General features: G+C 40.5%; 1 protein-coding gene across 1 annotated transcript; it reads left to right on the plus strand.

The window, feature by feature from the left end:
* Positions 1–1702: 1702 nt before the first annotated feature.
* On the plus strand, positions 1703–13692 carry LOC111973824 (leucine-rich repeat LGI family member 3). The gene is made up of 9 exons (XM_024001242.3): positions 1703–2182; positions 3648–3719; positions 5915–5986; positions 10154–10225; positions 10351–10422; positions 10625–10794; positions 10887–11051; positions 11230–11320; positions 11899–13692. Exons 1-9 carry the CDS (start codon positions 1974–1976, stop codon positions 12626–12628), a joined length of 1653 nt encoding a protein of 550 aa, XP_023857010.1. The 5' UTR covers positions 1703–1973; the 3' UTR covers positions 12629–13692.
* The last annotated feature ends 3874 nt before the right edge of the window (positions 13693–17566 follow it).

The raw sequence follows: 17566 nt of genomic DNA on the forward strand, positions 1-17566 counted from the left end.
ATTGTTTCAAGGCTTAAAAATATTTTTTTAACCTGTCTCCTCTACACTGATTGAAGTGGATTTAACAAGTGACATCAATAAGGGATCATAGCTTTGACCTGGATTCACCTGGTCAGTCTGTCATGGAAAGAGCAGGTGTTTTTCCCCCTCAATGTATGCTAGATGACATGAGATATAGGGCTGGGGCAGGGAGGCAGTAGTGACTGAAAAACCATTTCAGTGCCATTTCATCAACTCTAAAGTATATGAATCTTCCAGGTAGACTTTAAAGGTGTAAACAAATATTTTCATGAATATGTAATTAATAACACACATACAAACAATACCATTGAATGCGAAGGTAGTAGATCAATTGCTGTAAATGTTTGCCGTTTTTGCTACCTGGCCTCAGAGCCAAACAAAACATACTTTATGTATGATACCTACTAACGGTCTAGTTACTTTAGACAGAGATGAAAACAGGGCGGTCTGGGAGGATGGGTGCTAACCCTTCCCTTTATTCTAAATGTAGCCCAATCACCTTACACGCTACGTAAATTCACCTAAACTTTGTTATTTTGGTCACCCTAACTTCCAATGTAAATTCCCCCCATAATGTTCCTTTGTTGTTGCAGCGCAATAAGCAACCTGGTCTCAGAGACAGACGTATAATATTTTACAACTGCTATTCCATTCATAATGTAAACTAACGTAACTCAATATATCATAGTAAATGGGGTGTCAGATTTACGTACACAATAATATGAATTGCCCTGAGACCACGTTGATTTAGCAGCAGTTGTGGTTAGTTGACATGGCAGTGTTTCTCGTCTTTTTCCTACCAATGTAAATGTTTCCTGATATGTACTCTGAATATTGATGCCCTATAGTTAAATTGTCCCTGGAGTGGAAATGGGATAGAATGGAGCACTGTTGAACACCACATAGAATTCCTCTATTATTGCCTGTCTGAAACAGAGCAGCGTGTTGGGACCTAGGCAACATGATAATTGTAGACAGTACCCAGCAGACTCAAAGGTGGTTACTATCTGTTCGTGAAAACAGTGTTGATGTGAGGGAAAGCTGGCTGTGCCTGGCACTGCAGCTCTGCTCCTGTTCTGACTCCTCTCATGGCTGCCACCAAACTACTGGCTGCTGGATCCACACAGCTCCATTATATGGCCAACAGCTCCACTGTGTGGGGATGCAACTCCGTTTTCCATATTTTCAGATTCTAAAGGATTCAATAGGTTCTAATATGGGTTGTTTATGCTCCGGAGCATCCTCCAGCTCTGCACACGTTGGCCTACGTGTAAATAAAAAGTAAGAGGCCAAATGTGTTGTTACTGCCTCCATCTGAAATCTGAACAAACTATAAATTGCTGATTCATGTGATATACAGTACATGTTTTACAATACAAATGAACTTTCATATAAAAATATAACTTGGTAAAGTATTGTTTCAAAGGTCTTATTTCTGATTTTGGTGTCTGTATACTGTCAAGTTGCAAGAGAGAGAGCTGTGCGTGTCCGCGGCAGAGTGTGAAGATCCCAGAGCCTCCTCACCCTTCCATTCCCTCCCAGCTACTGCCCTTGTTGCTCCTCTCCCCTCCCCCTGCCTGGCTGCCTCCCTGGCCATATTTTTAAGGCTTCTGTGAGATAGTAAATAATTCAGTCAGCGGCGCTGCGTACAGGTCCTAACGCGGGGAATTGCAGCCTCACTCCCACAGTCTGCGCTCTGACCGCAGCTCTAGGGAGAACACACACACATCCAGGGAAGTTGCAGAGCACACACACACACAGTGAATATGCCCTCTCTCTGGCTCTGCTCTCTCACTCTGCTTCTCTCTCTTTTGATCTGCCTCTCCAAATCTTCAGTCATTTGATATCTCAACATCAACACTACTACTGCTGCTGCTGTAACCAGAGAAAACACAACTTCTTGAGGCTCAGCAGTCTTAGTCCCTGTCCATCTGTCCATCCAAAAAGGAAATATGCTGGATGCCGGATCGAGAAGGGTCCCGGGATGGCTGAGGCTGTTGGCCGGCCTAAGTCTGCTTCTCTGCCTGGTGGGGGAGACAGGGGCCAAGAGGGTCCCCAAAATCCCCCGCTGTCCTGTCACCTGCTCCTGCACCAAAGACAGTGCCTTCTGTGTGGATACCAAGGCTATCCCCAAGAGCTTTCCCCCTGGGATCATCTCTCTGTGAGTACAACATTGATCACTCTGTCTGTTCCTGTATACTCTCTCTGCTTTTTGGTCTATTCCTTACATTTCATTCCAAAATGATAAAACCAGCTGTTGATAATGTACATAAAGACTTACTAGATGGAAGATCTGTGATGTCATGCATGGTTTTTACAGATTACTTAATAATTCATGGACTAGCCTGTTGACCTTACATTAGGCTACACTTTTACAACAAGGTCATTTGGGCTTTTACAATATATTCTACTGTGTCTGGTTTCCAAAAGCTTATACTGTATAAAATCACTGATCCTTTTTTTGTAACTTCTTCAGTTATACCACGGTTATCTTTTCCAAACAACAGTGAACCGTGTCTCTGAAAATGCCATTATCAAGAGAGCAAGATGGTGTTTGTGCTCCTCAAGAACGTGTGTCTGATTATAAAGAGACTTAAGAGAAAGAAAGGAGCAGGTTCACCATGGCCTGTGTGTTTTGATGGACAGGGCTAGGTCAGCCACGACATGCTAATGAAATATGACAAATGGGCACTTTGTGTCCCTGTGCCTCAGTCTCTCCTCATCCTTGGACAGAAGTCAGGGGGGGGCTGGCAGAAATTAGACATTGATTGGAGTAGAGCAATGGGACGTGCCTTAACCCTCCTGGGAGAGACACTTACAACAGATTCACATCTCACAGCAAAAGACATGCATGTCCTCCAAGGGATAGTAACCTTACAAAGGTTAGATAAATAGTGTGCAGTAATTGGAATGACATTAATGTAATAGATTCTGTAGCATAGGACTCAGTATGGTTACATTTTAGTTATATGTTTACCTTGATTTTAGTTGATATTGACTCAATGTATTATCTTTCTGAAATTGAACATAATGTTCTTGTATTTTAAGAGCTTGGGGAATTGAAGAGCACAAGCACTACAAGGTGGAGGTAGCCTCATTTTAAAGTGATGAATACATGAACCTGTGAATAAAGAAACTGTGTGTCCTAGTTTCAAAAGATTTCGCCCTCCTTGAAATTCAAATGGTAATACAGATTGAGCCGCATGAGCTCTTGGTAAAACATGCCGTTCTGCATGTTTAGTTCTGTCAATAGATTGACTGTGCCTGGGGACTAGGGAGAACATTCCCTTGCAGTCTCTGTCCACTCATATTGATTAGGTGGGATGCAGCACCAACATCCATCAGGCCCTAACAATTCTTATTTCTCCCCTTAAAATGTACAAAAACGAAAAGTCTGTGGCCAGAATTTTTTAACCAAAAGCTATGCTCATAAACATGTTATTCTCATGAATACATCAGACTTCACAAAAACATATGTGGCTGACTGGCAACATATACACATTTAGCGTGGAACAACAAGCCCTTGTGCACAATGGGGGTTGGATTTTATATGATAAGCATGATGACATTGACTTAATGTTAGTTGATAGAGCCTGGATGATAAGTTGATTGTCTGTACTTCTCAGGACAATGGTGAATGCAGCCTTCACTACAATCCCAGAGGGAGCCTTCTCCCACCTGCACCTGCTGCAGTTCCTGTGAGTATTCATGCATGTCCCATCATTCTATCCTCACCCTTCCTGTCTGAGGTAGAGGAATTAGAGCAGTCTCAATTTAACTTCTGTGGCTTGGGTCAATGAAAATGCTAAACATGTTCTCTCCAAAACACATCTTCTGTACAACAACAAATTCAGCTCGACCAATCTCGCTGGTTGTTTGAGACAAATCAGGACAATAGATGTTGGAGGACTAAACATATACAGTGCATTCAGAAAGTATTCATATCCCACCGTTTGTTATGTTACAGTCCGTATTCAAAATTGAATAAATCAAGAAAAATCTCACCCATCGACACACAATACCACACAATGACAAAGTCAAAACATGTTTGTAGAAATTGTAGCATATTTATTGAAAATTATATAGAAATATCTCATTTACATAAGTTGTCACACCCCTGAGTCAATATTTTGTAGAAGCACCTTAGGTGGCGAATACAGCTGTGCGTCTTTTTTTGGTAAGTCTCAGAGCTTTGCACACCTGGATTGTAAAATATTTAAGTTATTATTATTTTTAAAATTGTTCAAGATCTGTCAAGTTGCTAGAAAGCCATTTTCAAGTCTTGCCATAGATTTTCAATCCAATTTAAGTCAAAACTGTAATTAGGCCACTGGAACATTCAATGTCATCTTGGTAAGCCACTCCAGTGTAGATTTGGCCTTGTGCTTTAGGTTATTGTCCTGCTGAAAGGGGAATTCATCTCCCAGTGTCTGTTGGAAAGCAGACTGAATCACGATTTTCTCTAGAATTTTGTCTGTGCTTATAGCTGTTCCATTTATTTTCATCCTATTTCCATTTTATTCAACCTTAATCCTTGGCAATGACAAGCATACCCAAAACATGATGCAGCCACCACCATGCTTGAAAATATGAAGAGTGTTTCATAGTGTATGTATGTATTCAAGGCAAAAAAAGTGTATTTCTTTGCAACATTTTTCGCAGTATTATTTAAGTGCCTTGTTGCAAACAGGATGCATGTTTTAGAATATTTTTATTCTTTACAGGCTTCCTTCTTTCACTCTGTGGAGTAACTACAATGTTGTTGATCTATCCTCAGTTTTCTTATATCACAACCATTAAACTGACAATTGGCCTTATGGTGAAATCCCTGAGCAGTTTCCTTCCTCTCCGGAAACTGAGTTAGGAAGGATGCCTTTATCAGTGGAGGCTGCTGAAGGGAGGATGGCACACTAATGTCTGGAATGGAGCGAATGGAATGGCATCAAACATATAAACCACATGTTTGTTTTTGATACCATTCCACCCATCCTGCTCCGACCATTACCAGGAGCCCGTCCTCCCCAATTAAGGTGCCACCAATCTCCTGTGTTCTGTATCTTTGTAGTGACTGTATGTCCATCCAAAGCCAAATTAATAACTTCGCCGTGCTCAAATGGATGTTCAGTGTCTGCTTTTTAATTTTTTTACACATCTACCAATCGGTACCCTTCTTTGCAAGCCATTGAAAAACCTCCCTGGTCTTTGTGGTTGAATCTGTGCTTGAAATGTACTACTCGATTGAGGGACCTTACAGATAATTGTATGTGTGGGGTACAGAGATGGGGTAGACATTAAAAAATCATGTTTACCACTTATTAAACACGGAATGAGTCCATTCAACTTACTATGCGATTTGTAAAACACATGTTTACTCCTGAACTTATTTAGGCTTGCCATAATAAAGGGTTTGAATACTTATCAACTCAAGACATTTCAGCTTTACATTTTCTAGTAATTATTTTTTATTAATCTACAAACAAAATTCCACTTTGAAATTATGGGTTATTGTGTGTAGATCAGGGACACAAAATATACATTGAATCAATGTTTTATTGAGGTTGTAACACAAAATATGGAAAAAGTTAAGGGGTGTGAATACTTTCTGAAGGCACTGAAATTAGATAAGTACAAGTTGTGAAGTAACATTTGTTCGACAATACAATCACTATAAATCTCTTGAAATAAACTGTTATTGAAAACAGTGGTGACATGGCATTAGTGAGTAAAGTGGCACTAATTGTGTCCATTTGCAATCAAGTGTAAATAAATACACATTTAAAGTACCGGTATTGAGTAACATGTCTTCTAACCTCTCCAGCAGTATTTGTCTGGACATTAAATGGAAAGTGAAACATTTAATACCAGTGTTTTGAAAACCTCTCCCTTTCTGCAGTCTTCTGAACTCCAATACCTTCACTGTGGTGGCTGATGATGCCTTTGCAGGTCTGTCACACCTGCAATACCTGTAAGTGTCCCACTTTGTGCCTTCAGTCACACACATACACACATATACAGTTGAAGTCGGAAGTTTACATACACTTAGGTTGGAGTCATTAAAATTCATTTTTCAACCACTCCACAAATTTCTTGTTAACAAACTACAGTTTTGGCAAGTCGGTTAGGACATCTACTTCATGTATGACACAAGTAATTGTTCCAACAATTGTTTACAGACAGAATATTTCACTTATAATTCACTGTATCACAATTCCAGTGGGTCAGAAGTTTACATACATTAAGTTGACTGTGCCTTTAAAAAGCTTGGAAAATTCCAGAAAATGATGTCATGGCTTGAGAAGCTTCTGATAGGCTAACTGACATAATTTGAGTCAAATTGGAGGTGTACCTGTATATGGATTTCAAGGCCTACCTTTAAACTCAGTGCCTCTTTGCTTGACATCATGGGAAAATCAAAAGAAATCAGCCAAGACCTAAAAATAAATTGTATACCTCCACAAGTCTGGTTCATCCTGGAGCAATTTCAAACGCCTGAAGGTACCAGTCACTGTACTAAAAAATAGTACGCTAAAAATACACCATGGACCACGCAGCGTCAACCGTCAGGAAGGGCTTCTGTCTCCTGAGAGATGATGTACCTCTGGTGCGAAAAGTGGCCAAATCAATCCAACAGCAAAGGACCTTGTGAAGATGCTGGAGGAAACAGGAACAAAATTATCTATATCCACAGTAAAACGAGTCCTATATCTACATACCCTGAAAGGCCGCTCAGCAAGGAAGAAGCCACTGCTCCAAAATCGCCATAAAAAAGCCAGACTACGGTTTGCAACTGCTCATGGGGACAAAGATCGTACTTTTTGGAGAAATGTCCTCTGGTCTGATGAAACAAAAATAGAACTGCTTGGCCATAATGACCATCGTTATGTTTGGAGGAAAAAGGGGGAGGCTTGCAAGCCGAAGAGCACCATCCCAACCGTGAAGCACGGGCTTTTCACATTCTTAAAATAGTGGTGATCCTAACTGACCTAAGACAGGGAATTTTTACTAGGATTAAATGTCAGGAATTGTGAAAAACTGAGTTTAAATGTATTTGGCTAAGGTGTATGTAAACTTCCGACTTCAACTGTATTTGCTCAACAAACATTCTATCTGAAAGGATGAGGAAGTGGTGCTACAATGAAAGATGACTATGGTATCCAGTCCTCAGCCAAACAAGCTCAAGTAACATTGAATATTGAACCTCCTCCTACCAGAGACTAGTTGTCCTGCCTTTGTGGGGCCTGATAAAGCTGAGCATGCCTTTTTGTTAATTGACAGGAAGTTGGCCACCAGGAAATATGAAGTTGCTGATGCCATCGCATTTGCTGCTTTCCATGTAAGCAATGCATTAGGCTCCATAAAGTGATTGTGTGGCTCTGGCTGCAGCCCAGCCCCAGAGCTCTGCAGCACCCAGCCAGCTCTACCCGAGGTGGCTCCTCACTGTGAATGCTAATGAACTCATATTTTCATATCCAGTGCTGCTCCAAATGGGAGACTGACTGCAGGCTGGCTGAGCTCACACTGTGTAGCCCTGGGATGCCTCACACATCCAGAATGAAGACAGAGAATGCACCTGTAACCAATTGTCACTTGTGGTCATCTTTCATCATTCCATCAACTAAAAGTATAGATTTATCATCCTAAAATAAGGAGATGTTGGTGATATGATGAGAAATTCTCATGTGTGCATTGTTTTGTAGAGATTAATTGTGGTTGCCATTTGTGTAGTACAGGTAGTTCACAGAGCTATGTTCGCATGAGTAACTTAAGCCACATTTGTCTAATAGACAACTTGTTTGATAGTTGGCAACATTTGCACAGTAACATTATTTTAGTTTCTAAGTGGCTCAGTTCAAAGTCCAAACAGCTGAACTTTGATACAGGGCTCAGACTATATTTATTCCTGAACCCATGTAAGGGCACCCTACTAACTATCTGATGACAGGGCAGTTTTGCCTATAAGTCAATTCTCGATTTTAAGTATACCCAAGAGACGTACACCTGCTACGTTACCTTCATTAGAAAAACGTGAGCGGATGATTAATGGTTGTTTTGGACGCTTTGCACCATAGCCAGTAAAAGATTCCCTCCCCCTCTTTTCTTTACAACTTGGCTTATCCTCAAGGTTAGTCCCGCTCTTACTGCAGACAGTCCAGCCAGCAGCCAGGTCCGTTCCCATTATAGCTGCTTAAGATTCAGGAAGCATTCCCTGGCAGCTAAATGAAATCTCTCAAAGTTTGCAGGACATGTTCCCCTTAGTAACAGGCTTTTGAAGTAAATAAATAAGGGAAAGATGGAGACACAATCAGGTTCAATAAGACAAATATCACACTCTGAATATGGAAAACAAGGCTGTGTACTGTCCACGAGTGACATGGCAATGTATTAAAATGGTCTTGATTGAATTACAGTACCAGTCAAGGGGGTTTCTTTATTTTTACTATTTTTTACATTGTAGAATAATAGTGAAGACAGCAAAACTATGAAAAAACACATATGGAATTATGTAGTAACCAAAAAAGTGTTAAACAAATCAAAATATATTTTAGATGTTAGATTCTTCAAAGTAGCCAACCTTTGTCTTGATGACAGCTTTGCACACTCTTGGCCTTCTCTCAACCAGCTTCACCTGGAATGCCTATCCAACAGTCTTGAAGGAGTTCCCACATATGGGGAACACTTGTTGGCTGCTTTCCCTTCACTCTGTAGTCCAACTCATCCCAAACCATCTCAACTGGGTTGAGGTCGGGTGATTGTGGAAGCCAGGTCATCTGATGCAGCACTCCAATAATCTCCTTCTTGGTCAAACAGCCCTTACACAGCCTGGAGGTGTGTTGGGTTATTGTCCTGTTGAAAAACAAATGATAGTCCCACTAAGCGCAAACCAGATGGGATGGAGTATCGCTGAAGAATTCTGTGGTAGCCATGCTGGTTAAGTGTGCCTTGAAATCTAAATAAACCACTGACAGTGTCACCAGAAAAGCACACCCACACCATCACACATCCTCCTCCATGCTTCACGGTGGGAACCACACATACGGAGATCATCCGCTCACCTACTCTGCGTCTCACAAAGACACGGCGGTTGGAACCAAAAATCTCAAATTTGGATTTCATCAGACCAAAATGACAGATTTCCACCGGTCTAATGTCCATTGCTCGTGTTTCTTGGCCAAAGCAAGTCTCTTCTTATTATTGGTGTCCTTTTTAGTAATGGTTTCTGTGCAGTGACCATGAAGGCCTGATTCACACAGTCTCCTCTGAACAGTTGATGTTGACTTGTCTCTTACTTGAACTCTGTGAAGCATTTATTTGGGCTGTAATTTCTGAGGCTGGTAACTCTAATGAACTTATCCTCTGCAGCAGAGGTAACTCTGGTTCTTCCTTTCCTGTGGCGGTCCTCATGAGAGCCAGTTTCATCATAGCGCTTGATGGATTTTGTGACTGCACTTGAAGAACTTTCAAAGATCTTGACATTTTACAGATTGACTCACTGTCATGTCTTAAAGTAATGATGGACTGTCGTTTCTCTTTGCTTATTTGAGCTGTTCTTGTCATAATATGGACTTGGTCTTTTACCAAATAGGGCTATCTTCTGTATACCAGCCCTACCTTGTCACAACACAACTGATTGGCTCAAACGCATTAAGAAGAAAATAAATTCCACAAATTAACTTTTAGAGCTGAACAACGTAGAAATCTATCGTTCTGCCCCTGAACAAGGCAGTTAATCCCCGGTAGGCCGTCATTGTCAATAAGAATTTGTTCTTAACTGAGTTGCTTAGTTTAAAAAATAAAATAATAGATTTTATTTTAGCTGGTTGAGAGAATGCCAAGAGTGTGCAAAACTGTCATCAAGGCAAAGGGTGGCTATATTTTGATTTGTTTAACACTTTTTTGGTTACTACATGATTCCATGTGTGTTATTTCATGGTTTTGATGGCTTCACTATTATTCTACAATGTAGAAAATAGTAAAAATAAAGAAACCCTGGAATGAGTCGGTGTGTCCAAACTTTTGACTGGTACTGTATATTGTTTTCTATTATAAGGATCTTGATTATCATGATTGCTTTCTTCAGAAGTCTACTATCTACAGTATATTGAGTGATCCTGTCTCTCTGTATGCCCATCAGATTTGTAGAGAACAATGATGTCCAAGCCCTGTCAAAGCATACCTTCAGAGGGCTTAAATCCTTGACTCACCTGTGAGTATATCTTCTGACTTTTTCTCTGTAAATATCAATGGAAGAATACTAGTTACGCATTGCATGGACATGTTATGATGATTTTTTTTTCTTCTTCTTCTAATTCTTATCTCTGTCTTTTGTAGTTCTCTGTCAAATAATAACCTGCAGTTCCTTCCACGAGAACTCTTCAAATATCTTGATATTTTGACAGACTTGTAAGTACACTACTTTTTGAAAGGGAACATGTTAGCCTTATCATAGGTTTCATCTTGTGATATGTTTTCGAAATGAGTAACTAAGTTATTACCATGTTATTACAACTTTATTCAGTGCTGTAATTGAAAATGCGCTACCAAGATTCCTTACTACAGACAGCTTTGTAAGAACTGTCATTCTATTGTTCTATGTGTTACCCAGAGACCTGCGGGGTAACTCATTCCGCTGTGACTGTAAAATCAAGTGGCTGGTGGACTGGATGGAGAAGACCAACACCTCTGTCCCTGCCATCTACTGTGCCAGCCCATTTGAGTTCCAAGGCCGCAGAATCCATGATCTCATCCCACGAGACTTCAACTGTATCAGCGCAGGTTTGCACCCAATCATCTTGAAATTAATTTCACAGGACAGCAAGGCACTTCATTGATAGATTGATAATCCTCATCTCTCTCTTACCCTGTAGACTTTGCAGTTTATGAGACTTTTCCCTTCCAGTCTGTGTCAGTGGAGACCTATGAATTCAACAACAATCAGTTTGTGGCCTTCGCCCAGCCTGATACTGGGTTCTGTACACTGTTTGTATGGGATCATGTGGAAATGGTCTTCCGGAGGTACCATAATATAACAGGTAAGTTTCTTCTTTGACTTAAGCCTTTTTTAATATAACAAATCATGCCACAAGACAACCAATGCATTCAACTTATCACTTAATTATAGACCAAGGGATTTTACATTGTATCTTTAAGTACACAGAGGAGACTGAAGTCAGCTAAACCTGCTGCTTTCTGCTTCTTTGTTTCTCCTAGCTAGCTCCGCTGTCTACTGCAAGCCTGTGGTCATAAACAACACTCTTTACATGGTTGTGGCTCAACTTTTTGGAGGATCCCACATCTACAAGTGAGACTTATTCCAATTCTTTATCAAAGGCAAAATGTCATTGATTTGTTAATTTTCTTAGCCATTGGCGCTTTTCCATGAAGACTTACCCACACACCAGCGGACCACCAGTGTTTTATGTTAATGTAAGCTCTGGTGTAATTGTGTTTCCAMCAGAGTATGACACTTAAGAATTCCCACTGGGCACAGACGTCAATTCAACGTTGCTTCAATGTAATTTCATTGGAATTACGTGAAAACATAGTTGTATTCAACCAGTGGCGAGCACAATCAACAACTTATGCATAATTCAAGACTGTTGATTTGTGAGGTGTTAAAGGTCACAGTTATCAAGTGTTATGTAAATGAGGGCTGAAAAGTACCAGCCGCCTGGCTTGGCCCCAAGTTAGAGCAGGTCTGCCGGAGCCATGGCTCAGTGAGACACGGGTGCCAGCCTTTGTAGATAGAAACAGAAAAGTCTGAACCTTTTGGGTAAAAAACTGGGGTAAATCTTTATTGAAAATGTGCCAGAATTGTGTTACGATTAGATGTCTGTGATGATGATTTCGGGATGGCTGACCTGGTTGACACCTTTTCAGGTGGGAAGAGGACCCACAGCGATTTGTGAAGATCCAGGACATTGAGACCACACGTGTGAGGAAACCCAACTTTGTTGAGACCTTCCAGCTGGATGATGAGTGGTACTTTGCCGTGGCAGACAGTTCCAAGGCAGGCTCTACGAGCATATACCGCTGGAACAGCAGCGGTTTCTACTCCTACCAATCCCTTCATCCCTGGCATCGTGACACCCATGTGGAGTTCCTAGATGTGGAAGGGAAGCAGCGTCTCATTCTCTCCAGTGCCTCCCAGCCCCCAGTGGTTTACCAGTGGAACCGCAGCCTGCGGCAGTTTGCCTTTCATTCCCAAATCACTGAGACTTTCGACGTGCAGATGGTGAAGCATTTCTGGGTGCGCAACGTTCTCTACCTTTGCCTTACACGCTTCATTGGTGACTCCAAGATTCTCCGATGGGAAGGGCAGCGCTATGTTGAGATTCAGACCCTGCCCTCACGTGGCTCCATGGCTGTGTATCCATTCACTGTGGGTCCCCGTCAGTATCTTCTCCTAGGGAGTGATTTCTCCTTCTCTCGAGTTTACCTGTGGGATGACCTCACCCAGCACTTCCAGCCCTTCCAGGAGCTCAACATGAGAGCACCCCGGGCCTTCAGCTTGGTATCAGTGGACAACAAAGACATGCTGCTGGCAGCCAGCTTTAAAGGCAACACCCTAGCCTACCAGCACCTAATAGTGGATCTCAGTGCCAAATAGACCAATCCAGCCGAATCTACAGTATGAGACCATTCATTAATCTGTGCTGTTCTTGTGGAGAAGCCATCTAAGCCATGCAACTAAATGCCTGTTAAATTGGCAAAACAAAATGTAATAGTACTAATGAACAGGAAATGCATGATATCTTCTGATGTGTCTGATTGAATGAATTAAAACCGGATGTGTAATGACAGAACATATCACCATAAGTAATACATAGTACATCACTACTTACATGACCTACCATTCATTTATGCTCTGTGGGAAATATAATTGGAGGTTCCATTGCAGATATAGTACAAATATAAGTAACATCAGATTATGTGAAAAGCATGTGCATCTACTGAACCTTTCTATTGGATGTTATAAAATCCTTTAATTAATGAATATCAATAAAGGAAAATAACTGTTCACATCAAATAGTTGGACATTCTATGAAATGATAGTTAAGATATTTTGTTCAAAGCAATACTGTAATCTGCATGCCTCAGATGTTCTCTTTACAGTAGATCATCTTTTATAAAATTATTCTGTATACATTTTATATTGCATCAAGGTTTGCATCAAGGTAATAATAGCAATACGTGTTAATACGTTTTGCTCTATGTTGATCCTGAATGATACCAATATATTTTTGTTTAATTACAATGCATGTGCACATGTACAGATTTCCCTAAATAAATGTTTGGTTAACTGAATAGGACTGGAAGGTTGTCAAGCTCCTGTCATCACCGTGTGTGTGTGTGTGTGTGTGTATATATATATATACACACATACTTACATACAGTCACAAGTTTGGACACACCTACTTATTCCATGGTTTTTCTTTATTTTTACTATTTTCTACATTGTAGAATAATAGTGAAGACATCACAACTATGAAATTGCACATATGGAATCATGTAATAACCAAAAAATTGTTCAACAAATCAAAATATATTTGAGATTCTTCAAAGTAGCCACCCTTTGTCTTGATGACAGCACACTCTTGGCATTCAACTGTATATATTTTTAAAATATCTACAAGTCTGTTTTTGCTTTGTCATTATGGAGTATTGTGTTTAGATTGATGGGGGGGGGGGGGGGGACAATTGAATCCATTTGAGTAAGGCTGGAACGTAACAATGTGGAAAAAGTCAAGGGGTCTGAATACTTTCCGAATGCACTGTACAATACTGTTTGTTGCCTTACATTTGTTTTGTACTTGGGGACTGTGATGAGACCCCTTGTGGCATGTCTAGTGGGGTATGTCTGTCAGAACTGTATGATATTTTCAACAAAGTAACATTTCTCATACAAACAAGAAGTGATGCAGTCAATCTTTCCTCTACCTTGAGCCAAGAGAAATGAATGCATCCTGTTGATATTAGTCCTCTGTGTGAATGCTGCTCATATTTATATAACCAGGCAATACTCAAGATGTGATAAAACCAGAGCCTGCAGTACTTGTTTGGTTGAATGTGTTGTTAAAAAAGCAGAGCACATCTTTATCATAGTCATACTTCTCCCCATCTTTACAACAACATAATCAATATGCTTTGACCATAACAGTTTACCTTCTAAGGTAAAACCAATAAGTTTAGTCTCCTCTACTTGCTCAACAGCCACATTACTCATTATCAGATTCAGCTGAGGTCTAGTAGTTATCGAATTATTTGTACCAAATACAATGCTTGTGGTGTTGGTGCATGCTTATTGATAACTGGAAGAATGCATCAAGTGCAGCGTCTGGATGCTGCTCATTACAGGTCATTGTAAAAAATAATTTGTTCCCAATTGACTTACCTGTATAAATAAAGGTGAAATAAAAAAATAAAATAAAAATATCTTCATAAGAATCACTACAGAACTTTTTGTATGATCTCTTATTGGCCTACACTATTTTAAGCCCAGCCTTTGGAACCCTGACTTTTCTGGATATAGCTACTATATTATGGTCACTACATCCAATTGGTGTGGACATCGCTTTAGAACAAAGTTCCCCAGCATTAGTCACATTTTTGTCAAAAATAAAATAACTTGTTTCAACATTATTCTTCGAATAGCCTATACCGGTATATACACATTGTTAGTAGGATATTATGAGTGTTGTGATTGTATGGTCCACTACGGTATTTGACCCTTACCACCATGGAAGGGGGTATAGTGTGAGCAGAGTCTGAATTACGGGGGGCCCAGGGGGGTCTCAGACCCCTGAATGAGTCACGAGTCCCTGTAAATGCAACAAAGTTTAAAAAATAATTGGGGGTGAGTCTCTAAATAATACTAATTTAACCATTGGGTCATTTCACCTCAAAAAGCACAAAGAGGATTTTGACACCCATCATCTCAGATTGTTCTGAAATCACTTCTGTAGTTAGTAACAGATACGATTAGCATTCCTGAATTCACCATTTTAATTTATAGGATTCAGATAATGTTGTAATCTATTTATTAAACACAAGAGACCAGCAAAATGGATAAAAGTGTGGTGGTATTGCAGGAACTGTGGCAGCTAGTGGCCAAAACCTGGTACTTTCACACTACTTTACGGTAAATAATGCAAGCGACTTCCAATTACTAATTTCTCAGAACAGGGGGAAAAAACATCACCAGATTCATAGGGAATATATTACATCGTATGGAGAAGCAATACTCCAAGCCGCAGCTTCATACTACTTGTCAAACAGAGACCTGAAACTGTATACTGGTTGTTGGAATGGAATGGAAGGGAGGAAGGGAGCAGGGAGCTTATTGGCATTTGACAAAAAAATATATATTCCTCATGTCTTTCTCATTGGTAGGAAAAGGTTTGGTCCAAATCGAATATTCGGTACTATGTTTATTGAATATTATCTGAATCCTATAAATAAATAAATAAATAAATAAAGGCAAAATTGGGTGTAATCAATCTCCGGAATACATTTTAATTTCAACAAAATTATGTTTCAGGAATGCCAATTTTACCTGTTTGTAACTACAAAAACAATTGCAGAACAATCTGAGATGGTGGGTGTCATGGCTTGCTGAAATGACATGGAACAACTCCATTCTCCTATTTGTTTAAAATGCAATTTGTACGGCTACAGTGGTAAATTAGTGCCTGTCATACGTGTTACCCTGAATCAACAACATAAGTGTTAATTAGTATTACAGGGCTCCAGAGTAACATTTTACCCTGGTGTCACTGGTGCCACTAACTTTTACAGTTGGTAGCACTAGCCCATAATTTGGTTGGACGGACCAAATCATGAGTAATGACCTTATAAAAGTCATACAGAGTGCTTTATTAAGAAGTATAATAAAAAGACCTACTGAGATATTGAAGAAACAAGTTGTTTCAATTAACACGTCCAAGCAAGAATGCAAGATATGTTGATGCGCAACATTATCCAGCGATTGTCATGAATTTTTACTATAGTTGCTAAATTTTACTATCAAAATAGGACTCCAGAATTTTCTGATCATTTTTTTATTCAATAGAGATAAATTACATATCCTGAATAAAAATATAAACGCAACATGCAACAATTCCAAGGATTTTACTGAGTTACAGTACATATAACACAACAACATTATCCCGGAAACACTAGACTCACTCCAATTTGCATACCGCCCCAAAAGATCCACAGATGACGCAATCACACTCCACACTGCCCTTTCCCACCTGGACAAAGGGAACATCTATGTGAGAATGCTGTTCATTGACTACAGCTCAGCGTTCCACACCATAGTGCCCACAAAGCTCATCACTAAGCTAAGGACACTAGGACTAACCACATCCCTCTGCAACTGGATCCTGGACTTCCTGACGGGCCACCCCCAGATGGTAATGGTAGGCAACAACACATCTGCCACATTGATCCTCTACACGGGGGGCCCCTCAGGGGTGCGTGCTTAGTCCCCTCCTGTGCTCCCTGTTTACCCATGACTGCGTGGCCAAGCACGACTCCAACACCATCATTAAGTTTGCTTACGACACAACAGTGGTAGGCCTGATCACCGACAACAATGAGACAGCCTATAGGGAGGAGGTCAGAGACCTGGCAGTGTGATGCCAGGACAACAATCTCTCCTTCAACGTCAGCAAGACAAAGGAGCTGATCGTGGACTACAGGAAAAGGAGGGCTGAGCACGCCCCCATTCTCATCGATGGGGCTGTAGTGGAGAGGGTCGAGAGTTTCAAGTTCCTTGGTCTCCACATCACCAACAAAGAGGGCATGACAACACCTTTTCCCCCTCAGGAGACTGAAAATATTTGCCATGGGTCCTCAGATCCTCAAAAGGTTCTACAGCTGCACCATCGAGAGCATCCTGACCGGTTGCAATACCGCCTGGTATGGCAACTGTTCGGCATCTGACCGTAAGGTGCTACAGAGGGTAGTGTGTACGGACCAGTACATCACTGGGGCCAAGCTTCCCGCCATCCAGGACATACAGTGGGGAGAACAAGTATTTGATACACTGCCGATTTTGCAGGTTTTCCTACTTACAAAGCATGTATCAAATACTTATGTCATGCAATAAAATGCAAATTAATTTCTTAAAAATCATACAATGTGATTTTCTGGATTTTTGTTTTAGATTCCTTCTCTCACAGTTGAAGTGTACCTATGATAAAAATTACAGACCTCTACATGCTTTGTAAGTAGGAAAACCTGCAAAATTGTCAGTGTATCAAATACTTGTTTCCCCACTGTATATAATAGGCGGTGTCAGAGGAAAGCACAGAAATTGTCAGAGACCTCAGTCACCCGAGTCATAGACTGTTTTCTCTGCTACCGCACGGTAACTGCTGCTACTATGGTGTTATCTGTTAAGAGAATGTGTATTTTGTTAAAAGGCTGAATAGCACTAAAGGGAGTAAGCAAAGGCACTATGTGTAATCCTGGGATTAAGTGTACTTATTGGTACAGTTGAAGTCGGAAGTTGACATACACTTAGGTTGGAGTCATTAAA

This window comes from Salvelinus sp. IW2-2015, linkage group LG15, assembly GCF_002910315.2.
Source record: "Salvelinus sp. IW2-2015 linkage group LG15, ASM291031v2, whole genome shotgun sequence".
Taxonomy (NCBI): Eukaryota; Metazoa; Chordata; class Actinopteri; order Salmoniformes; family Salmonidae; genus Salvelinus; species Salvelinus sp. IW2-2015.